Raw genomic sequence first — 25,023 nt, 5'->3', positions numbered from 1 at the left:
TCACCCATGCCTGTGTTACCTCGGGACTTGGTTATTCCAATGCACTCATGGTGAGCCTCCCATCTTCCACCTTCCATGAACTATAGTTTATTCAAAACTGCTGCCCATATTCTAACTTGCACCAAGTCTCATTCACATATCACCCGTGCTCACCAACGTAAGCTGGCTTTCAGCCTGGCAAAGTATCAATTCTAAAACTCACATACACATTTTCATTGGCTACACCCCTACATATCTCACTAACCTCCTCCAGTTCTACAAGCCAAAATCTCTGTGCTCCTCCAATTCAGCCTACTTACCGTCCCCAATTTTAATCACTCCACAATTCTTTCCTAAACCTCTCTGCCTTTCCAGTTCTCCTTTAAAACATGATTTAAATGCTGCGGCTTTGTCCTAATATTTTCTTGTGTAGCTCATTTTTATACAACACTGCTTTGATAACCTTGGAACTATTTACGATGTTAAAGGTGCTATATAAACTATCGTTATTTATAAGTCAAGTGAGTGGATAATTCATATTAAAGACCATAAATAACATTTGGGTTAAGAATCCAAACTGTTTCAGCCTCCACTCAGGGTCTGCAATTCTTAATACATACCCTCTGAAACTACTTTTGCAATACAATACCACTGAGAAGGCTTCAAAATTCATCCACATTACTACAGCAAGTTATTATATTTCCTTCACTGGAGGGAACTTTTCTAAAACATGTTATGCAATGCTGTCAGAAAGGGTTCCATTCTATATAAATTTACATATTATGTCAATACATCATCAACAGCTCTTGATTGGTCACAGTTATTACTTTACTCTGTTAAATGGCAGCAATTCGAGTAGAAATTCTCTAAATGTGGTCGAAATTTGAGATGACACATGCAGTTTGATCATATGAAGACTCTGGTATCAGCTTTGCATTACATTCAAAATCAGTACAAAAATCACAATTCCTTCTTCTTCACATTCTACTGTAAATGTTGCCAACTCATAATTCATTACTTTTACTCAATTATTTCTCTTCACCCACCCTCCCACGCCATCCTGCAGCTGCTGGCTTCTTACAAGAGTGCAGGTCCACTGACACACTCACCAAAATGGTCATTCTATACCTAGTCAGTAGGTGCTTTTCCTTAGAAAGCATTGCAGCCAAATCAATCCTGCCCTCGGCCGCGTGCAAACATTTTATAGCAAGAGGTCATTGAATAACTATTAGAGGCAGGAATCTAAGTTCATTTTTGTTTTGTTTCCCTAGCCCAAGGCTCTCTATGTGACTGACTGTAATGCCAACTGTCGTTTTATCTTTACAATTAACTATCAATCACACTTGGGCTGTAGATCATGCCACTAGTCAACCATTAGTGTTCTTAAAGTATGGTCAGGTGACACGTGAAAGGGAATCGTCAATAGCTCAGCACTAATAACTGAACCACTTGTCATGTAATTTATTGTGTTGTGAATAAAGCTAAATATTTTGCTCCTGTTTGGAATGAGATGCCAATCAATGTTTTGATGAAACAGGAAGCCAGGACACTATCCTAAACAGAGCTGACAAATGGGTCACTGTTGCAATGCTCCACTTAGCAATATCTGATCTCAACTGATACAAAGTGGAAGAGAAAAACAAACAATTTTCAAATATCCCCAGCCAGCCAGCTCTTGCATATCTCCTAATGGAGAACAGCAAAAGTCTAATGGCGGATTGCTAAGCAACTTCATTTAAGAAATAGTATTTGATGCAAAAGGTAGGAGTCAAGACCATGGTACCACGCGTGTCTCAGCTATACAAGGGGGCAGCAGGAAGATGGGGAAAGTAATAGTAATAGGGGATTCTATTATAGAGGAATAGGCAGGCCTTTCTGCAGCCGCAGACATGAATCCAGGGCAGTATGTCAAGCATGTCATTGAGTGGCTGTAGAGCAATCTAAGAGGGGAGGGTGAACAGCCAACAATCATGGTGGATATCAGTACCAACAACATAGGAATAAAGAGGAATGAGGTGCTGCAAGCAGATTTTAGGGAGCTAGGAAAGAGACTAGCAAGCAGCATCTCAAAGAAAGCAATCTCCTAATACCAACCACTAGTGAATGTGTGAAGAAGAGGATAGGACTGATGAATGCGTGGCTGGAGAGGTGATGCAGGAGGAAGGGCAAGAGATTCCCGAGACATTGGGACTAATTCTGGGAGAAGTGGAGCCTATGGGATGCACCTCAAACGAGCCAGGGCCAATGCCCTCATGGGGTGGTTTGCTAAGGCTGTTTGGGAGAGTTTAAGCTAACTTGGCAGGGGAATAGAAATCAGGATGTAACATTAGGACAGATTAACAAGGTGTGCATAGAATGAGGAGAAGCAGATAACACTAGAGTAATGAATAGTTAGATGTTAGGAGGGGTCAGACTGAAGATCTAAATTAAGTTTACAGCACACAAGTTTCTGAAGTGTGCTCAGGAGAACTTTCTTAATAAGTCTGTTTCCAGCCCAATGAGGAAGGAGTACTTGCTGGATCTGGTTCTGGGGAATAGGTAGGTTAAGTGGATCAAGTGTCAGTTGGGGAACTTTTAGGAAATAGTAATCATAGTATCATGAGATTTGGATTGTCCATGAGAAAAAGCAAAAAGCAATCTAAAGTAAAAATACTAAATTTCAGTGGGGTGAGAACAAATCTGTACCAGGTAAATTAGAATCAAAGGTTGGCCAGCAAAACTGGGGAAGCGGAACCTATGGGATGCACTTCAACTAGAGCCAGAACTGAATGGGATATGTCCGAGGGTGGTGTGGAAGTAAGGGCGGAAATTGTGGAGGCACTGGCCATTATCTTCCCACCCTTCTAAGATACAGAGGTGGTGCCAGAGGACTGGAGAAAAGCAAATGTTACATCTTTGTTGCAAAAGGGTGTAACAAGAAACCCAGCAACTACATGCCAGTCAATTTAACCTCGATGGTGGGAAGGCTGTACGGAACAATAATCCAGGACAAGATTTGGATAACAACAAGCCCAAGTAGAACAGTGAAGACTTGGGGCATAATAAGCTGCCTGAAATAGCAAATGGCAAGACAAGGTCCCTGACACCAACGTTCTTTAAAAAAAAACAAGTTTGATGATGGGATTGTGAAGCAATGGCTACACTGATCAGGTCAAGTGATAAATCAATCCAAATGACCTTTTATAGTGCATTGACAACTGGGAAGTGATTTTGTGGAATGCAACTAAACAGATAAAAGTAGCTCTGTAATGGTACAAAATAGGCGTGCGAAAGTTGAAACAACTCAATCACAATAAGAAAGCATGGTCAAAAGCCATCCCTGAACAAACCTGCCGCTTTGAGTCTTGTCATATTGACAATGCTGAACGTAAACACTTAAACACTATGCATAGGTGCAGGTTGTGGCGGGGCGGCAGTTGGTGTGGAGGTGGGGGGGTGAGCAGAGGCATAGAGAGAGACAGACAGAAAGTGAGAGACAGTGAGATAGAGCCAGAGAGAGAAGAGACAGACAGAATTTTAGGTAAACAGTCAGTCTTCAGCGGTTGAGTATAAAAAGGTTATCTGTTCCTGTTTTTAAAGACAATAACCTCTAATTCGAATTATTTTTTCCACAAAAGCTGCAGCAGGGATTGGACCTTCCACAGAATGCAGCTCTGATATGATTTGTATCTTGATGGCATGCAGAATGGGTCAATAAATTCTAATCATCAGGCATAGCTACAACTCTGCTGTTAATACATCATATTTCACTGGATACGATCAAAGCAAAAACAACCACTTTCACAGGGTGTCTCCAAGTTATGGACTCAGCCTGAAGCGAAAGCAGTTGACAAATGTGGTGACCCCAGATGCATTCAAGCATTACATTTTTGCAACATAGCCTCAGGTTTGAGAGCAACACAATGGATTTGACAAGAATACTTAAAGCCAAATTATGAAATGACAGTTTTCGCTTCTTTCCACCCTACTTTTTCCTGCATCTAGCTGTTCGGCATATTGATTTTTTCAGTTAGCTTGCATGATGATCTATTAGCTTGATCTAAGGCAATGAGCAATTGTGCAAAGTGTACCAAAAATTGCTCCTTTGTTGTGTGAAGTGGTGTTTTCTCCTCGTTCTTCTTACTGCGGTCTTACTGTGCCACATGCCATTGCCGACATCTCTGCACAAAAGCACAACTATAATCCTAGTGATTTTTCAAGCTGGTGTTTTTTTATGTCCAACTCCATAATAATCACACAAACGATTACTTACAATTCACTGGTCCATTAAGATGTATTACTGATTGTCAGTGTTCTATGGAAATTCTAATAACACAGGAATCAACAAATGATAAATGCTGGAAAAACTCAGCGGGCCTGAAAGCATCTGTGGAGAGAAAGACAGAGCTAACGTTTCGAGTCCGTATGACTCTTCTAAAGAGCTAAAGGGCAGTAGAAATGTGGTGAAATATATAATGTTTAAGGGGGGTGGAACAGGTGAAGCTGGATGAAGGCCAGTGATGGGTGGAGGCAAAAGGGAGATTGCAAAAGGTGTCATAAACAAAAAGGTCAAAGGGTTGTTAACAGTGTGGTACTGGCTAAAGGAGGTGCTAATGGTGACATTAAGAGTGGAAAGCAGAATGTGATAATGGCAGGGCCAGAGTAAGCACTCTGGAAAGTGACAGATGGCCCTAGTGGGGGTGGGGTGAGAAAAAAGATCGAAAAGACTAAAAGCTGGGGATAAAACAACGAATAAAAATGGAAATAAATTTTTTAAATAATAATAATAATGAAAATAAGTGAATAAATAAATAAAAATTAAAAAACAAAAATAACTAAAAGCAGGGGGGGGGGGCTCAAAAAAGGGTTGGGGATGGAGGAGAGAGTTCATGGCCTGAAGTTGTTGAACTCAATGTTTAAGTCCAGAAGGCTGTAAAGTGCCTAATCAGAAGGTGAGATGCGTTCCTCCAGTTTGCGTTAAGCTTCACTGGAACATTGCAGCAGGCCAAGGATGGACATGCGGGCATGAGGACAGGATGGTGTGTTGAAATGGCAAGTGACAGGAAGGTCTGGGTCATGCTTGCGGACAGAAGGAAGGTGTTAGTCAAAGCAGTCAACCAGTCTGCGTTTGGTCTCTCCAATGTAGAGACCGCATTGGGAACAGCAAATGCATTGGGAACAGCAAATGCAGTAGACCAAATTGAAGGAGGTGCAAGTAAAGCGCTTCTTCACTTGAAAGGAGTGTTTGGGCCCTTGAATGGTGAAGGGGGTGGGGGGGAGGGGGAGAGAAGTAAAGGGGCAGGTGTTGCACCTTCTGCGATTGCATGGGAAGGTGCCATGGGAGGGGGTTGAGGTGTTGGGGGTGATGGAGGAGTGGACCAGGGTGTCCCAGAGGGAACTGCCCCTACGGAATGCCGAAAGGGAGAGTGAAGGGAAGATTTGTATGGTGGTGGCATCTTGCTGGAGTTGGCGGAAATGGCAGAGGATGATCCATTGAATGCGGAGGCTGGTGGGGTGAAAAGTGAGGACAGGGAGGACACTATCATGGTTCTGGGAGGGAGAGAAAGGTGTGAGGGCAGAGGTGTGGGAGATGGGTTGGACACGGTTGAGGGCCCTGTCAACCACCGTGGGTGGAAAACCTCAGTTAAGGGAGAAGGAAGACATGTCAGAAGCACTGTTTTGGAAAGTGGCATCATCGGAACAGATGCAACTGAGACAAAGGAACTGAGAGAATGGGATGGAGTCTTTACAGGAAGCAGGGTGTGAGGAGCTGTAGTCGAGGTAGCTGTGGGAGTCGGTGGGCTTGTAATGAACATTGCTGGACAGAGGGGTCAAGGAAGGGAAGGGAAGTGTCGGAGATGGACCATTTGAAAGTGATGGTGGGGTGGAGCTTGGAAGCAAAATTGATAAATTTTTGCAGGTCCAGGTGAGCATGACCAAGACTTTCCTGTTGCTTGCCATTTCAACACACCACCCTGCTCTCATGCCCACATGTCCATCCTTGGCCTGCTGCAATGTTCCAGTGAAGCTCAACGCAAGCTGGAGGAACAGCACCTCATCTTCCGATTAGGCACTTTACAGCCTTCCGAACTTAACATTGAGTTCAACAACTTCAGGTCATGAACTCTCTCCTCCATCCCCACCCCCTCTTTGATTCCCCCCCTGACTTTTTTCTTATTCATTTTTACTTATTAATTTTTATTTATTTACTTCTCCACTTGTTTTCATTAGTATTTTTTAAATTCATTTCCATTTTTATTCATTGTTTTATCCCCAGCTTTTAGTCTTTTCGATCTTTTTTCACACCACTGTCCCCTCCCCTCACCCCATCCCCACTGGGGCCATCTGGCACTTTCCAGAGTGCTTAGCCTGGTCCGGCCATTATCACATTCTGCTTTCCACCCTTAATGTCACCATTACCACCTCCTTTAGCCAGTACCACCACTATTAACAACCCTTTGACCTTTTGTTTATGACATCTTTCGCAATCTCCCCTTTGCCTCCACCCATCACTGGCCTTCTATCCAGCTTCACCTGTTCCACCCCCCTTAAACAGTATATATTTCACCACATTTCTACTGCCCTTTAGCTCTTTAGAAGAATCATAAGGACTCGAAACATTAACTGTCTTTCTCTCCACATATGCTGTCAGACCTGCTGAGGTTTTCCAGCACTTATTGTTTTTGTTTCAGATTTTCAGCATCCACAGTATTTTGCCTTTGCCTTAATCAACAAATAATATTCAGCTTAGCCTTGGTACTAATGACGTCAACAGACTACGAGTTAAATCCCACTCAAATCTGCTACCTACAGTTTTCTAACAGAGAAAAGGGGAGCCTGAGGGAAAACAGTGCCAGAGGCCAACAGATAAAGTGGCGACAGGGTGTCGGCTAGTGAGGCCACATCTGGAGTACTGTGTGCAGTTTTGGTCTCCTTACCTAAGGAAGGATATACTTGTCATAGAGGGAGTGCAGCGAAGGTTCACCGGACTGATTTCTGGGGTGACAGGATTGTCTTATGGGGATAGATTGGGTCGACGAGGCCTGTATTCACTGCAGTTTAGAAGAATGAGAGGAGATCTCATTGAAACATATAATGTTCTGACAGGACTGGACAGACTGGATGCAGGGATGATATTTCCTCTGGCTGGAGGGTCTAGAACAAGGGGTCATAGTCTCAGGATACAGGTTAAGTCATTTAGGACTGAGATGAGGAGAAACTTCTTCACTCAGAGGATGGTGAACTTGTGGAATTCTCTACCACAGAAGGAAGGATGTGGAGGCCAAGTCACAGAATATATTTGAGGAAATAGATAGACTGCAAGGTTCTAAAGGAGTCAAGGAGTGTGGGGAGAGAGTGGGAGTATGGCGTCGAGATAGAGAATCAGCAATGATAATACTGAATGGCACAGCAGGCTCAAAAGGCCAATGACCGAATGCTGCTCCTATTTTCTATGTTTTTCTATGTTTCCTCAAGCTTGCATTGAGTTTCACTGGAACATTGCAGCAGGCCGAGGACAGAAATGTGAGCGTGAGAATGAGATGATGAACCTAAAATGGCCAGGCGGGTGGGCGAACAGAGAACCAAGTAAACAATTAACCAACGCCCAATGGTTAAAATGGATAATGTAGGATTGGTATTGCACAGATTTTGAAACTGCAAAGAATGTCAAGTCAAGCTGATTTCGGTTCCTGAAACCCACCAAAACAAGTAGAATTTTGAATTAAGGGATCAACTAAGGCTCATCATATATATCTTAGTCAGTTTCAAGAAAAAGTACCAAGATGAGCTACCAATAATGCAAAATACAGTTTGCTTGAAGTGACAATTTACAAAAAACCAAAATCAAAATGAAGCTCTTCAGACATTTTGAAACTGGCCTATTTTCCTGAACAATCCTTTTAATCCCTCTTACACATTTAAGAAAATGTCACCTTACAAAAAAGTTCTCTCACCAGATGCTCTCACTGCTTGATCAGCGCGCCCAAACTTTTCCCGACTATGACCCCATTTCGCAGCTTCAAAACTGCTGTGACTCCCTCATGCAAGCTGAGAGAGCAGGGGAATTGAGAGACCCTGTGAAGGGAGGGATTGTGGAGCTACCTGTGAGAACAGGGGGCATAATTTTTTACCTTCAAGTATTTTTAAAATCTTACCTTTTCAGTGGGTTTTTTGGACCAGGGATCAGGCCTCAAGCATCGGCCATTTAGGCCACATGCACATTTTTTAAAAGCGAGGATTTAAAGGAGCCTCGCAGCCATTAACATTCAGTCCATTCATTCCATGGCAGCTCCTGCTGCTGCGGAGCTCACAAACCCACAAGACACACAAAATCTCTATATTTTTGTAGTTCTATAATAATATTGCTTCACACTGTAACACACTCAAACGAGTTGAAGCTGGGTTTCATTCTTTGAGACTCAATGTCTCAATGAGATTAAGGCAGGACAGCTTTCTTAACAAACTTGTCAGTCATAGCTCTTCCCAGAGTATTTATAATGAGTGATGTCTGAGGCCATCACAACAGAGTACCACGAAATGGTTCAGCCTTAAAGGCAAAGTATCAGACATCCATAGCTGCCTTCAAGATCAGAGAACACAAACTAGACTCATTACGGAAAGCTCAATGCTGCCACCTTCTGACAAACCAGCATACCCAATGTCACTACATCAGATCAGTGCCAAATGTTTGTATTATTCGTTTGGGTGGGGGGGACAGACACACACAAGTTTTTTTTAAATTCAAAAATTTCATATCAATGTCGATTGTTCTAAAAACATAATCTTCAAAAGAGGGACAGCAGATTTATGATGGGTACAGAGGAGACAGAATGATTTCTGGCTGCATTTACACAACTCAAGCATACCTACAAAGTTATTTTCTTTTACACAAATACTAAGAAGTTGTAATGTTAAGTCCAATATCAGAGACAACCTAACTCTGGAGCAAACCACGGGGACATTTCCTCCTGCAGGAAATCGACATAAAAAACAAACCCTGATCTTGGAAATTTATGAAAACTGCTTGGCACGATTAAAATAAGAAAATGGAATACAACCAAGATGGGTAAATGAGTCAGCCTATCAGGTAGAAACACAATGTAAATGAATTTATTTGAAGCATAGTATGAATTAATTGGGGTCCAGGGTCTGTCAGCAATGAGTGGAGTTGCATGCTTAGTGGCAGCAAAGGGAAAATGAGTAAGATGTTCTCAATTGGAAGTAGGTAACTGCAAGCCAGAACCGTGATTTTCTCTGGTCTCATCTCCCCACACTTCTGTCATTATCCTCCTACACTGCTTACCAGTGCCAGCTCTCACCAAATAAGAAAGGGAGGTTGATAGAAAGATCAAACATGGACTAGGGAAGAGAACAGGGAGCAGCAGAGCCTTGAGGAGATCAAAATCCTATTCCCTACCTCACAACCTTCTCACCGTGCTATCAATATCTCTTTGAAGTTGTTCACGAGTAACTATTCAGGATTTTCTTAATTCAACCAAATTTCATATTTTTATTACCCCTCTCAATTTCAAACACAGGCACTGTAACAGCCAGACTTCCAGCCTCATCTAAAAATTCCCTTCACCTCTCCCTTCCCACAAATTGAATTTGTTTGCGGTTTTTTACTACTCCACCCAAACATTTATATATTTTAGAGCGAGATGAGGCATGTAAACCATTTGCAACAAACGGCATTGGTGTGGTACAGTGTGATTCTCCCACAGATTTGCATTTTTCCCCAGCCACTTCCCCGCCAACACCATTAATGGTAGGAGTCTGCCACAAGGATAAATAAAGCTACTAATATGCAGTTTGCCACGAGACCACTGGAATAGAACTGCACTTTGCCAATGCCTTTTTTTTTTAAAATCACCATTTTACTTGTCTGTTTTTACTGAGGGTCTCTGTTTTGAAGTTGGTTCATTAATTCCTCAGTTTTTAAACTTATAAAAGAAAGTGACCCCAAAATGACACACGAGTCATTAGAGAAGGTTAGCAAGCCTGAAGGCACATTTTCGAATTGTACTGATGGTGCATAATGTACAATAAAAGGTGACAAACATTTTTGAAGGAAATAAAAAGTTTAAAAAGAATATATGTTTACGGTTCTAGGATACAGAACAGTAAATTTTGAAGGGTTTCACATTTCATAGATCCACACTCAAGAATATACTAATCATTAGCTTACACTTGTAGCCAACATTTTGCACGTTCATCATTTTGCCTCCAGTTAAAAGCAAGTGACCATGGTAAAACTTAAAACATAATCTTGCTGGCATTAAAACAAATCTTAACTAAATTTTGGGAGAATTCACCAGCAGTTACTTAGCCCAGTAAAATGTATTCATTTTACATTGACTTCCTTAGTTAAAGTATTTAGCAGTATGTATACTTATCCGTTTAGTAATTTTATAGAGTCCCAGGTTATAGTTGTCATTTTACTACATGTTTTGTAAAATGTGTGAATGCAGCTGAAACCAACATAATGCCAAGTTTAGAATGAATAGATAGGGACTCACCCTTTTGACAAATCTTTTCCTGTCCAACAATGTATAACCACAAGGTGGCAGTTGCTTTTCATTTTTAAGATAGCGTTCCTCAAAATCCAAAGAAATGCATGAACCAGACATGGCCTTGGAGTCCCCAAGGTACAGTGCTTCATTGGTCCCACACTAATCTAATTATCAGTCTTCGCCCTTTCACAGAGGTGCTTTGAAGGCCCCCTGCCAAGTTGTACTGTGCTAGTTTTTTTGCAGTTATTTTCCACTAGGTTTAATTATTATAAAGCATGTCAAAATTCTACACATTGGCCTCTCTTATTAGGGCAGGAGGAAAGGGACTGGCTTGGTTTACAGAGAGCTGGTATGGACTCAATCGGCCAAATAGCCTGCTTCTGTGCCGTAATGAGACTCTAAATTTGGTCGAGTACCAATGACGTAGGTAGAAAACAGGGATGTGGCCCTGCAGTTAGAGTTTAGGGAGCTGGATAAGAAATTAGCAAGAAACACCTCAAAAGTAGTCATCTTCAAATTATTCCCAGTACCACAAGCGAGTATAGAAACAGGAGGGTATAACAGATGAATGCATAGCTGGAAAGATGGTGCAGGATGGGATGCTTTAAATTCCTGGAACTTTGGAGTCAGTTCTGGGGGAGCTGGGACCTGTACAGGCTGGATGAGTTGCATCTAAACAAAGCCGGGAACAATTTCCTTGCTAGAGATATTTGGGAGGATTTAAACTAACTTGGCAGGGGTGTGGGAACCAGATAGTAATACTAGAGAGAAATACAAAGGTGCACGGAATACTGGGAGAGACAGATAGCACTAGGGTAGGAAATAGTAAGTTATTAGGTGGGTTCAGAGTAAGGGGGAGAAGTAATAAAGTCTAAATTAGGGTTACAGGTCATGTAAGTGAATGCGCAGTGTGTGGTAAGAAAGATTGTTGAGTTGCAGGTGCAGATGCCACGTGGAAACGTGACATTGTGGCGATAATAGAGACCTGGTTCAAAGAAGGGAAGGGCTAGGTATTAAAATATTCCTGGATACAAGGTGTTCAGGAAAGAAAAAAGGGGGAGGGGTGACAGTACTGATTAAAGAGAGCATTGCAGTGCTGAACAGAGAGGATGTCCCAGAGGTGCTGAGGACAGAATTTATTTGGCTAAAGCAAAGAAACAAAGGAAGGTATAGAGGAAGAAATTTGCAAGGAAATTGCTGAGGTGCATGAATTATAGAGTTATAATGGGGGTGGGGGGGGGTGGTTTAATTACCCAAATATAAGCTGGGATAGTAGTAAAGGGCAGAGAGGGGAAAGAGTTCGTAGAGAGTGCTCAGGGAAACATTTTTCAGCAATATATTTCCAGTCCAACGAGAAAGGAGGCAGTGCTGGACCTGCTTTGTGGGAATGAGATGGGCCAAGTGAATCAAGAGGCAGTAGGGGAACATTTAGTGGTCATTGTCTTGTAAGGTTTAGGTTGGCTCTGGAAAAAAACCAGGAACAATCCACAGTAAGAATAACTAACTGGGGGAAAGCCAACTTCAATGCGGTAAGAATGGATCTGGACCAAAGAAATTGGGATCAAAGGTTGGCAGGCAAAACTATAATGGGGGAGATGGTGGCATTGTAGTAATGCCACTGGGCTAGTAATCCAGAGGCCCATGCTGATGCTCTGGGGTTCAAATCCCACCATGGCACCCGGTGGAATTTGAATTCAGTTAATAAATCTGGAATATAAATCAGCGAATCTCAGTGATAACTACCGTGACAACCATCATCGACAGTTGTAAAAACCCATCTGATATACGAATGTCCCTATGAAGGAAAACTGCCACCCTTACCTGGTCTGCCCTATATGTAACTCCAGAAGCACAGAAATGTGGTTGATTTAATTCAATTCAAGAGTCATGAAGGATGGGCAACCAATGTTGGCCTTGCCAGCGACGCCACGTCCATGGAAGAATAAAAATGCTGAACAATAGGCTCTCTTTAAAGAAGAGATACTTCGGGCACAGTGGAAAATAGTGGAAAGATAGGGCAAACAAATCCAGATCATTTTGAAAGAGGAAGTAGTTCAAACACTCGAAGGGTGTTAAATTGATACGGAGGAGGTATTGGATAGGCTGTCTGTTCTTAAAGTTGATACCACACTAGAACCTGAAGAGATGCATCCAAGGATACTAAGGGAAGCTAGAGTTGAAATTTCAGAAGGACTGGTCATAATGTTCCAATCTTCCTTAGACTCAGGGATGGTGCCAGGGGACTGGAGAATTGCAAATGTTGCACCCTTGTTCAATAAGCCCAACAACTACAGGCCAGTCAGTTTAACCTCAGTGCTGGGCAAGTTTTTAGAAACGACAATTCAGGACAAAATTAATAGTCACTTTGGCAAACGTGGGTTCATTAAGGAAGGCCACCATGATTGCGTTAAGGGCAAATCATGTTTAATTAACTTGCTGGAGTTTTTTGAAGAGGAAATAGAGAGGGCTGATGAGAGTAATGCTGCTCATGTGGTGTACATTCTCTTCCAGAAAGCATTTGATAAAGTGTCACACAGCAGACTTGTGAGCAGAGTTAGAGCTCATGGAATAAAAGAGACAGTAGCAACATGGACACAAAATTGGCTGAGTGACAGAAAACAGAGAGTAGTGGTTAACAGATGTTTTTCATACAGAAGACAGATTTAAAGTGAAGGTCCCCAGAGGTCAGTATTGGGAGTTCTGCTCTTTCTGATACATATTAATGACCTAGACCTTGGTGTACAGGGTACAATTTCAAAATCTGGGGACAACACAAAACTTGGAAGTATTGTGAGCTGTGAAGAGTATAGTATGGAACTTCAAAAGGGCGTAAACAGATTGGTGCAATGAGCGGTCAAGTAGCAAATGAAATTTAATTCAGAGTAGTGTGAAATGCTTCATTTTGGTAGGAAGAATGCAGAAAGGCAATATAAAATAAAGGGTACAATTCTAAAGGGAGGGCAGGAACAGGTGCATATGTGCATAAATCATTGAAGATGGAAGGGCAGGTTGAGATAGTGGTTAATATGGCATAGGCATCATGGGCTTTATCGATAGAGCCAGAGACCGCCAAAACAAGGAAGTTATGTTCAACATGTGTAAAATATCGGTTCAGCCTCAACTGGAATATTATATCCAGGCTCTGAAGAAGGGTCTTACAAACTCAAAACGTTAACTCTGTTTCTCTCTCCACAGATGCTGTCAGGCCTGTTGAATTTTTCCAGCATTTTCTGTTTTTATTTCAGATTTCCAGCATCCACAGCATTTTGCTTTTATCCAAGGGCAAAGATATCGTCATCAATGCCAGAAAAAGGTCAATGAGGGGACCGGAGTATGACTGGAACAAAGAATGCTTCATCTACCCCATGAAAAGTTAGGCATTACTAGGATCCATACAAGTCATAAGGTCCTAAAAACACAAGAAATAGCAGCAGTTGTAGACCACATGGCCCATTGAGCCTGCTCCACTATTCAAATATGATCATGGCTGACGTTGGTCTTCAACTCCATCTTTCCGCCCCATCCCCATTTCCCTTAATCCCCAGGAGACACCAAAAATCTGTCTATCCCAGCCTTAAATGTATTTAATGATGGAGCAGCCACAACCCTCTGGGCTAAAGAGTTCCAAAGATTCACAACCCTTGGAGTGAAGAAATTTCTCCTCATCTCAGTCCTAAATGATTGGCCCCTTATCCTGAGAGCCTGTCCCCATGTTTAGATTCCCTGACCAACCAGCATAGTGGTAATGTCACTGGACTAGTAATCCAGTGGCCCAGGCTAATGCTCTGGGGACATGGGTTCAAATCCTGCCATGACAGCTGGTGAAATTTAAATACAATTAAGAAAATCTGGAATTAAAAAGCTCATCTCAGTAATAGTGACCATGAAACTATTGTTGGTTGTCATAAAAACCCATTTGGTTCACTAATGTCCTTTAGAGAAAGAAATATGCCATTCTTCCCTGGTTTGATTACACATGACCCCATGTGAGTCCAGGCCCACAGTAATATGGTTGGCTCTTAACTGCCCTCTGAAATGGCCTAGCAAGTTCAAGGGCAATTATGGATGGGCAACAAATGCTGGCCTTGCCAGCGACACCCACATCCCATATGAAAGACTAAGTTAAAATAAAAGAAATAATCTCTCAGCATCCACCCTGTCAAACTTCTTCAAAATTTTGTAGGTTTCAATGAGATCATCTCTCATTCTTCTAAACTCCAGAGTTACTCAGCCTCATCATTGAGCAACCCCCTCATCTCATGGACCAATTTAGTGAACCTTTGCTGTAACACCTTCAATGCAAGTATATTCTTTCTTAAGTGTGGAGACCAAAGCTGCACAGAGTACTCCAGGTGTGGTCTCACCAAAACCCAGTACAACTGCAGCAAGACTTCTTTATTCTTATACTCCAATCGCCTTGCAATAAAGGCCAACATGCCATTTGCCTTTCAAATTGTTTGCTGCATCTGCATGCTAACTTTCTGAATTCCTTCTATGGGCACACTCAAGTGTCTTTGAGCATCAACACTTCAAAGTTTCACATCTTTAAAATTTTTTTTTTATATTCTTACGACCAAAGTGAATAACTTTGCACTTCCCTACATTATAGTCCATCTGCCATCTTGTTGCCCACTCACCCAACCTGTCTATATCTCTTTGCAGCCTCTTTGCGTCCTCCCCACAGCTTATCTTTCCACCTAGTTTCATATCATCAGTAAGCTTTGATACATTACTTCATCTAAGTCATTAAAATATATTGTAAATAGCTGAGGCCCCAGCAATAATCCTTGCAGCACTCCACTATTCACTGCCTGCCAGCTTGAAAAAGCCATGTTTATGTTCACTCTCTGTTTTCCATCTGCCAACAAGTCCTCTATCGATGCCAATGTATTACTCCTAACTCCATGAGCCCTTATTTTGCCCATTAGCCTTTTGTGCAGAACCTTATCGAATACCTTTAGGAAATCCAAGTATACTATATTTACTGGTTCCCCTTCATCTACCCTACTAGTTACATCCTCAAAAAACTAATAAATTTGTCAAACACGGTTTCCCCTTGGTAAAACCATGTTGACTTGTTCTAATCACACTATGCTTTTCTAAGTGCATTGTTAAGGCTTCCTTAATAATAGATTCCAACATTTCCCAACGACTAATGTTAGGCTAACTGGCCTGCAGTTCACTGTTTTCTCTCTCCCTTTCTTGCAAAGTAATGTACCATTTGCCAACTTCCAATCTAGTGGAACCGTTCCAAAATTCCTGAGATTCAGGAATATCATAGCTCGCACATCCACTATCTCTGCAGCTTTCTCTTTTAGAACCCCACGGTGTAGGCCATCAGGTCCCAGGGATTTGTTGGGTTTTAGTCCTTTAAGTTTCTCTTTTACTTTATCTTTGCTGATGTTAATTTCCCTATTGCCTCACTCTTTTTAGCCCCTAGGTTATCGCCTGTTTATGCTGTGAAACTTGTACCTTCTGCTGTGAAGACAGACACAAAATATGCCTCCACCATTTCCTCATTCCCCAAGATAATCTCTCCTGTCTCTGCTTCTGAGGAACCAAACATTTACTTTCGCTACTCTCTTCCTTTTTATATACTTATACAAGCTCTTGGAATTTGTTTTTATATTTCAGGCTAGTTTGCTCTCATTTTCTATTTTTTCCTTTTTTAAAATCAGCTTTTTGGTGGCCCTTTGCTGATTTCTAAAACACTCCTCAGACTTGCTACTGTTTTTTGCAACAATGTAAGCCTCTTATTTTAATCTAATGCCATCCTTAACTTCCCAAGTGAGCCATGGATGGGTCCTTCTTGCTGAGTTTTTGTTCTTCAATGGAATGTATCTTTGTCTGAGATTTTGAATTGTTTCTTTCAATGTTTCTTACAGGTCATTTACCTCCAGACCTTTTCGTCCATTTACCCAATTAACCTTCACCAGTTTTCCCCCATACCGATGTAATTGGCTTTGTTTAAGATTTTTGTTTGCAATTGGAATATGTCACTTGCAAGCTCAGCATGGAACTGAATGGTATTATGGTCACTACTTCCAAGTGGATCTTTTACTATGACATTACTAATTAACCCTGCTTCATCACACAATACTACATCTAAGATAGCTTTCCCCTAGTTGGCTCTATGACATACTGCTCTAAGAAACTCACAAAAACATTCTACAAGCTCATCTTCCAGACCATTCTTGCCAATTTGATTGTTCCAGTCTATATGAAGTTTAAAGTTTCCCACAATTATTATAGTTCCTTTGTTACAGGCTCCAATAATTGCCTGTTTATGCTCTGCCCAACGGTATAACTGCTGTTAGAGGGCCTATAAACTAATCCCACCAGTGTTTTCCAGTCTTGCTATTCCTAATTTCCACCCATGCTGATTCTACCTCATGATCTTCAGAGGCCAGATCCTTTCTCAATAATGCCCTTACATCATCCTTTACTGCAATGGCTACCCCACTTCCTTTGCCATTCTGTCTGTCTTTCCAAAATATTGTGTACCCTGGAATATTTATTTCTCAACCTTGATCGCCTTGTAACCATGTTTCTGTGATGGCGATTAGATCCAAATCATTTACCTCTGTTTGTGCCATGAATTCATCTATCTTATTGCAGTTGCTTCGTGCATTCAGATAAAGAACTTTTAAATTTCATATTTTACTTCTATTTCCTGCAATGGCCTTATTTGCTGATGTACATTTTTTATTAAACTCTCTGTCCCTTCCTGTCTCCTTTGCTTGTCTCTACCCACATCATTACACTGTTCCAATGCCTCAGCCTTTCTCTTTGGATTTCAAAGTCTTCCTTCACTCAAATCCTCCCCAGTAAGTTTAAAGCCCTACCCAGAGCCCTACAATTGGCCAGGACACTTATCCCAACCCAGTTCAAGTGGAGTTCATCCAAATGGAATAGCTCACTTTTCCCAGAGTACTAATGCCAGTGCCCCATGAATTGAAATCCCTTCTTCCCACACCATTCTTTGAGCTATGCGTTTAATTCTCTAACCTCTTTAACCTTATGTCAATTGACACGTGGCTCAGGTAACAAATCAGAAATGATTACTTTTGATGTTCTGTGTTTTACTTTGGACCCTAACTCCTCAAATTCTCTTAGGGAAAACTGGGAATGATGTTCCATTAAGGGAATTTGACGAGTTTGGTTCCCACTTCTTACTTCGGACCCTATGACATAGGGAAAACTAAGAATGATGTTCTGCTATGTCATTGGTTCCCACATCTTACTTTGGATCCTAACTTCTCAAATTCTCTCTGCGGAGACTATTCCTAGTGTCACTGGTTCCCACATGGACCATAACAACAGGAACCTCCCCTTCCCACTCCAAGTTCCGCTCCAGCTATGAGGAGATGCCTTTAATCCTGGTACTGGGCAGGCAACACAACCTTTGGGGCTCCCTGTCACAGCTGCAGAAAACAGTATCTATCCCCCTCACTATACTGTCTCAAAATAACTGCCTATGGTTAGTTATATCTGTATATATAGTAACTGTCTATCGTTATATCCATACCTGACTATACTTTCTCAGACTATACTGTCTCAGAATCCTCACAGCAACAACTTTTATTTGGAGGAAGCGAGTAGTGAAAAAGAAGTTGTTCAATATGAGAACAAGTTCATCCAGGCAAGGAAGGATAGTGTTAGATGGGGATTGGTTGGATCTCGATTTAAGGAAGAAGCAGAGAGCTCCCAGGCATCCTGGTGGATGATGGAGGTGTAGAGGGATTAGATATCAAAGGACCTTTTAGGGCACCCGCACCAGAGCCAACCATGCTGTGTAAGCGATTCAGCATCAATGTCACCAAAGCTCTCGTTGGATTCAGTTTCTCCTAAATGATTGACAGCTGACGCAACAAGGCTAAACTACTACCACCAGCAGCAGTCATGTCACACCGGGCATCTTGATTCTGGCTGTTGAGCTCTCAGGCCATCCATTCAGGCCAGCTATGCATTTTCTCCACCAGTTTAGAACATTGTCTTGCAACATGAAGAAGACTTCTAGCCAGATTGATATTACTGTGCAACTTATAAGCCAATGGAGCCACAGAGATCTATCAACCATGCAACTGTTCCTAATCTATTTAGAGTGATTCAACCACAACATCAAGACAACTGGGGAATTTCATTTTTGCCAAAACCCAGATAATGGCCAGTTAATGTGTTTATAAGCAGTAAGAGAGTTAGTTAAGGTCATGGAGAGATGAATTCTTATGGGCCTAATTGGTTTTCCTTATTTTTATTTCCAAAGATTATTTTTGTTCAGAGATCTGAGGAGTACTTTTTTGTAAGCCATCGCTAACCAGTGCAAATACTTTTCTTTTCTCTAGCCTTTCATACATTCTTGATTTTTGGGTTATAAAAAAAATCACAACAAACTGAAATACTTGTTAATTCCAAACGAAACAGGCTTCAGTTGTTCTGCTTTGGACTGCTTTCCCCAAATCAGAAGTCTCCTTTTTTGGTTTTAGAAAAGGCAGTTGTATATAAATCTTCATCAACATACCCTTTAAAGCTACAGGACTTCACTTCTTAACAGTTTCATCCATAGTTCTCCACAACTTATTCTGAAAATGCCATTTCATTTTTCCTCTGAGAAGGTGTTCAGCTTTAAACCTTAAAAATTTATATATCGACACATACACAAGCAAAAGTTTAATTATTTTCTCAAGTTGTGTTTACCAGAACAAATTTAAAATAGTTGTAATATCAGAACATTCTGCAAGTAGGAATTCCGCCTTATAATAAACAATTCATATTCCATTTGATTTGCATATAAAACATTAATTGGAGGTTCAGATTCTTAATTTCTCATTCCATGTTCATAACTAAAGTTGAGGGAAACAAGCCTTATCCTCAAATATTTTCGTTACTTGTTAACTACAACAGCTTCTGTTACTAGATCTGGAATGTTAGCACAACCACTGAAAATTACGTTGATTTGTCATGCTTATTGTATTGCTTATAAAAAACTTGTCCCGAGAATATTATAACAACTCATGTAATCAACTTCAATAAGAACCCATCAGCATCAATCTATGCCCAAGTGGAAGTCACCTAAAATAAAATTTTTCAAATATACAAATCACCCCTAATCCTCGGTCCTAAAAACTGAATTTGGAGTTATTTTATTTTTAACTGCAAGAAAGAAACACACGATTCCATTACTTTAACAATTACGTTGCTTTTCAATGTGATTGTCAAAAAAATCTGGACTTACCATGCCAGCAGTGAGGGAAGGAGCTGACTGCCCTAAATTTTGATTCCTCATTCGCACCAAGTTGGAGGGTTCTCCAGGCACTTGACATGTCAATGGTCCACTGCTACTGGAAAGCGGTAGCAAGTGTTTACCTAGTTCAGAAAATATGAAACTTAGTGCAGAGAACAACAAAGCTAAAAAGAATACTACGTGACACTCTGTGCACTGATTCATGTCCTCTCTATCACGTCTCTGTAGCATATATACGATATATATAAAAATCAAATACATTCGTCATAGGCATTTTTGACCTCTATCCTCCTTTAACTTAGTCTCCAATCATCTTGCACTCACTCATCCTGCCTCTACTTTCCCGCTGCAAACCCTCCACCCATACATTTCCGCCTCCTTGTCACAAGAACAGAAAAAATAGGAGCAGAAGTAGGCTACTCAGCCCCTCGAGCCAGTTCCATCTTTCAATATGATCATCTCTGATGGTTGTGGCCTTAAGTCCACTTTCCTGTTTGCCCCCCACCAACCCTTGACTCAAGCGGATCAAAAATCTCTCTAGTTTAGCCTTGAAAACATTCAATGACCCAGCTTCCACTGCTCTCTATGGGAGGGAATTCCAAAGAATAATGGCCTTCAGAGAAGAAATTTCTCCTCATCTCCATCTTAAATGGGACTCACCTTATTTTGAAATGGTGCCCCCTAGTTCTAGTTCCGGTTCCAAAGAGTCACATCAGACTCGAAATGTTAACTCTGTTTTTCTCTCCACAGAAGCCACCAGACCTGCCAAGTTTTTCTAGCACTTTCTGTTTTTATTTTACATTTCCAGCATCCACAGTATTTTGCTTTCATTTATCCCCTAGTCCTAGATTTCCCCACAAGGGGAAACATCCTCTCAGCATTAACCCTGTCCAAGCCCTCTCAGAATCTTACATTTCAATAAGATCACTTCTCATTTTTTTTAAACTCCAATGAGTGTAGGCCAAAACTGTTCAACCTTTCCTGATAAGACAAAACCTTCATCCCAGAAATCAGGCTAGTGAAACTTTCTCTGAGCTGCTTCCAATGCAAGTATGTCCCTCCTTAAGTGAGCAAGATTGTGCACAGTGCTCTAGGTGTGGTCTCACCAATGCCCTGTAAAGTTGCAGCAAGACTTCCCTACTTCTATACTCCATCCCCTTGCAATAAAGGCCAACATTCCATTTACCTTCTTGATTACTTGCTGTACTTTACTGTATCTTTCCATTTGCCAATAGCTCTTTGTTTACTCTTAAATATCGCTCTCTTATTGTCTCAAATCTATGTTCATTTACTGATTTATCAACTTGGCATCTTGTATTTTTTAAACAAATCCAGACATGCAGTAAGATGATAGACACAAATTGGGAGATGGGAGATATTGGATCTCGATTGGAGAACTATCTGAGAGCTGCTTTTCCTTGTAGAAGAGGTTCTGGAGGCTGGCACCAGGATGATTGTACATTCGAAAACCTGTATGCGTCACATTTGTTTTAAAATAGAATTGGAAATTAGCTTTCTAGTCTGACTGGAATCACCATTATAAGGTTGATCCAGAGGTTGATGTGTGTTCTCCTACTACAACCTTTTTAAAGCTAAATAGAGCAACATAAATCACAATGCTGAGGTTTACATTAAACAGGAAACAGCTCTGAAAATACAGATGGACCGATGGGGCAAAATGCTTCAGCAGTTTTGAAACATTGATAAAATGAGGGTTCTAGAGCAGATACAAGAATAATTTCTATTTCTATGCAAAATGTAATAATGCTATCTGTCAATTTAAATAGATAAGTGATTAATAGTATGCACAGGTGTTTGATTCACCAGTTGATTCCCAAAAGATAACAAAATCAGGTTTTCCCAATGCTGACAGAATAGGCACATCCAACCGCAATTTGCAAAAACTCCAGATGGCAAAGGCTGCTGGCACACCAAACTGGGCTCATCCTGAATATACGGCAGAATATTAAAAATACGACAGAATAATATTAAAAATATATCAATGTCCCCAATATATGCCATGCAAAATGCTGCTCAAATCTTCGATCACCATTCATAATACCTACACGTTTTAATCATTTTACATGATCTACCTAATATGGTTAATAGGTGCCAGACTTGAGGAACCTGCATTGTGAATTTCTGCACATTATAATATATTGTACACACCATAAAATATTTACATACATATGAAACTATTCTGAGATGCTGAACAGGCAAAATGAGGTGCCAAGAATCAAGCTTTTCTGGGTCTGAGGCACAGCAAGCCTGCCACAATCCACAGAAGATTAAAGACACAGCTAGAGGTTGAAGCTAACTTCTGAATATTTATAGTTAAGCTTAGTTTTTAACTAAAAGTCCCCAATTATGAGCTACAAGGCAATCTGCAACACCATTGCCTGCAGAAGTCTGGGACTAGATTTAGAAGGTAAACAGAATGCAATTACTATGACCAATGAGAGACTAAATTAATAGAGTCAGAAATATTACCTGCTGAGGCTGCTTAATACCATTTTTCTTAAAATTTACCCTAAATAATACCACAGGAAAATAAATTAACAAACATACTACGACCCCTACAGAAAAAGGCAGACAGGCAACCTACTCCCAAGATTTCACAGCAGCAGCCTTGCACTAACTTGAATAATCTCAGAGTGAGTATCTGGGTCAGCCTGCAGCACCAACTTCCAAATAAGCCGGCATGTCATTGATGCATGCAAGATGCCTCATAACCAACTCTTTGGAACAGCTCCAAATGACAACCGAGACCCTGAATCTTGTGCTTCCATGCAAAAAGTAAATGTTGAAGATGCCCAAAAGCAGAATGGGAAATATGTCAATTTTTCTGCTTTTTTTTTTAAGAAGTTGCACAAATGGATAATAGCTTTATACTGGAATTCCATAGCTTTCCTTCTCTGTTAACCTTGAGCTGAAATAAAATATTACTTCAGGTGCAGGGAGTTAATCATTGGAGCAGTGAAGGCTGCCAGTGGATCAGATATGAAGGGAAAGTAAGCCAAGGACTGAGATAAATAACAGAGCATACAAATTGCTTCATTTTTCAGTTTACCAAACTAAAAAAGCTCCCCCAGAACAAGATGACTAGTGGTGCTTCATGCACTCTCTCTTGAGTACCGAAGATAAGTTCACAGCTTTGAAAATCTGACTCTCCTAACCATATGCAGGTGATGCTTATAATACAAGGGAAAGCAAATTTATATTGCTGCCCCCCTAGAAAACAGGAAAACAAATCCATCTTTTCAGCACAAAAATATCATTCACCATTTAGATTTACAGAAACACTTCTCTAAGATAATTCACTTCAATGTAAGTGCTCTGAAAGTACACAGAACTTTCTACATTTTAAAATGCTATACTCTAACTCAAAACCAAAAGAGAGTTGATCAACAACATTAAATCTTTCTCTTCCACATTTGCAAGTTAAACTGTTGTGCATTAGCAGTGGTTCAGTTGTAAACTTTCGGCTCTGAATCAGAAGGTTGCAACTTCAAATCTTTCTCCACGACTAGAGCACAACAATTCTAGGCTGACACTCCAGCACAGTACTGAGAGGGTGCTATATTGTCAGAAGGGCCATCTTTGCCATGAGAAGGCGGATATAAAACATCCTATATGGCACTATTTCAAAGAGCAGGGGAGGTTTCCACAGTGTCCTAGCCAGTATTTGTCCCTCAATCAACATCACAAAAAAAACAGACTATCATATTGTTGTTTTTGGGAATTTGCTGTGAGCAAATTGGCTGCTGCCAGTATTTTATACATTATAATCGTGAATACAGTTCAAAAGTACGTCAATGACTATAAGGCACTTTAGAACTTGGAAGATGTTATATAAATGGAAGTCTTTTTCTTTTAAATTGTTAGTAATAGCTTATGCTTTACCAGGTTACGTATGGAAATTAGTATCACATCAGTGTTTAATGCAAATAAATTCTTTAAAAAACTAAAACCTCATTTGGAAAATAGATCACTGCATCGCCATGCACTGACATAAAGATATCAAAAACAACATTCTGTTGCTCAATAATGTCAGTTTGGCTCAGAGTACAGAAATAGGAAGATAAGGCAGATGAGCGCGTGGCTGGAAAGATGGCGCAGTAGGGAGGGCTTTAGATTTCTGGGACACTGGGACTGGCTGTGGGGGAGATGGCACCTGTACAAGCCGGATGGGCTGCATCCGAATAGAACTGGGACTGAGTTCCTTGCGGGGTGTTTGCTAGTGCTGTTGGGGAGGGTTTAAACTAACTCTGCAGGGGCATGGGAACCAGGAGAGAATATTAGAATGTAATACCAGAGTGCACAGAATGCTGGGAGAGGCAGATGGCGCTAAAATAGAGAATAGTAAGTTTATAGATGGAGTCGAAGTAAGGGAGCAAGTAGTGAAGTCTGATTCAGGGTTACACTGCATGTATGTGATTCACGGAGTATAGTTAATAAAATTTGGGAGTTACAGGCACAGATTGCCTTATGGGATTATGATGTTGTGGCGATAATGGAGACCTGGCTTAAAGAAGGGCAGATCTGGGTGTTAAATATTCCTGGTTACAAGGTGTTCAGAAAAGATAGGAAAGGGAAAAAGGAAATGGGGTGGCATTTTTGGTTAAGGAGAGCATTGCAGTGCTGGATAAAGAGTATGTGTCAGAGGATTTAAGGACAGAATCGATTTGGCTAGAGCTAAGGAATAAGAAGGGTGCAATTACATTGTTCAATGTAATATATTGACCACCAGCTAGTGGGAAGTATATAGAGGAACAAATCTGCAAGGAAATTACAAACAGGTGTAAACATCATAATGGGGGTCTTTAATTACCCCTATATAGACTGGGATCGTGGTAGTGTAAGGGGCAGTGAGGGATAAGCGTTCCTAGATTGTGTTCAGGAGAATATCCTACAGCAGTGTATGTCCAGTTCAACAAGAAAGGCACTGCTAGACTTTGTTCTTGGCAATGAGGTGGGCCAAGTAGATCAAGTGACAGTGGAGGAACATTTAGGGGACAGTGATCATTGTACCATAAGGTTGATGATGGTGGAAAATGACATTGGTCAATCCAGAGAAAGAATAATCAACTGGCAGGGAGCAGAGTTCAATGGGGCAAGAACGGAGCTGGGCCGGATAGACTAGAACTAAAGGTTGGTGGGAAAAACAGTAGCTGAACAATGGGCTACCTTCAAAGAGAAGATGGTTTGGGCACAGTCAAGGTATCTTCTCTTTTGAGGGAACGTTAGGACAAACAAATCCAGAGCTCCCTGGATGGCAAAAGAGATAGAAATGAAGTTAAAGAAGAA

The 25,023-nt window shown here is 41.0% G+C and overlaps 2 protein-coding genes across 4 annotated transcripts in view; both read right to left on the bottom strand.

Annotated features, from left to right (window-relative positions):
* Positions 1-25,023, bottom strand: part of tmem69 (transmembrane protein 69) — a 522,919-nt gene that overhangs the window by 345,955 nt on the left and 151,941 nt on the right. The gene's annotated exons all lie outside the window — the stretch shown is intronic.
* Positions 1-25,023, bottom strand: part of mast2 (microtubule associated serine/threonine kinase 2) — a 544,666-nt gene that overhangs the window by 464,886 nt on the left and 54,757 nt on the right. For all 3 annotated transcript variants that reach the window (XM_078561040.1, XM_078561041.1, XM_078561042.1), the window contains exon 3: positions 19,708-19,838. In XM_078561040.1, coding sequence (XP_078417166.1) covers positions 19,708-19,838 — 131 coding nt within the window. The remainder of the gene's footprint in view (positions 1-19,707; positions 19,839-25,023) is intronic.

Source organism: Cetorhinus maximus, chromosome 17 (genome assembly GCF_964194155.1).
Source record: "Cetorhinus maximus chromosome 17, sCetMax3.hap1.1, whole genome shotgun sequence".
Lineage (NCBI taxonomy): Eukaryota > Metazoa > Chordata > Chondrichthyes > Lamniformes > Cetorhinidae > Cetorhinus > Cetorhinus maximus.
This window is presented reverse-complemented; position numbering and strand designations above follow the sequence as displayed.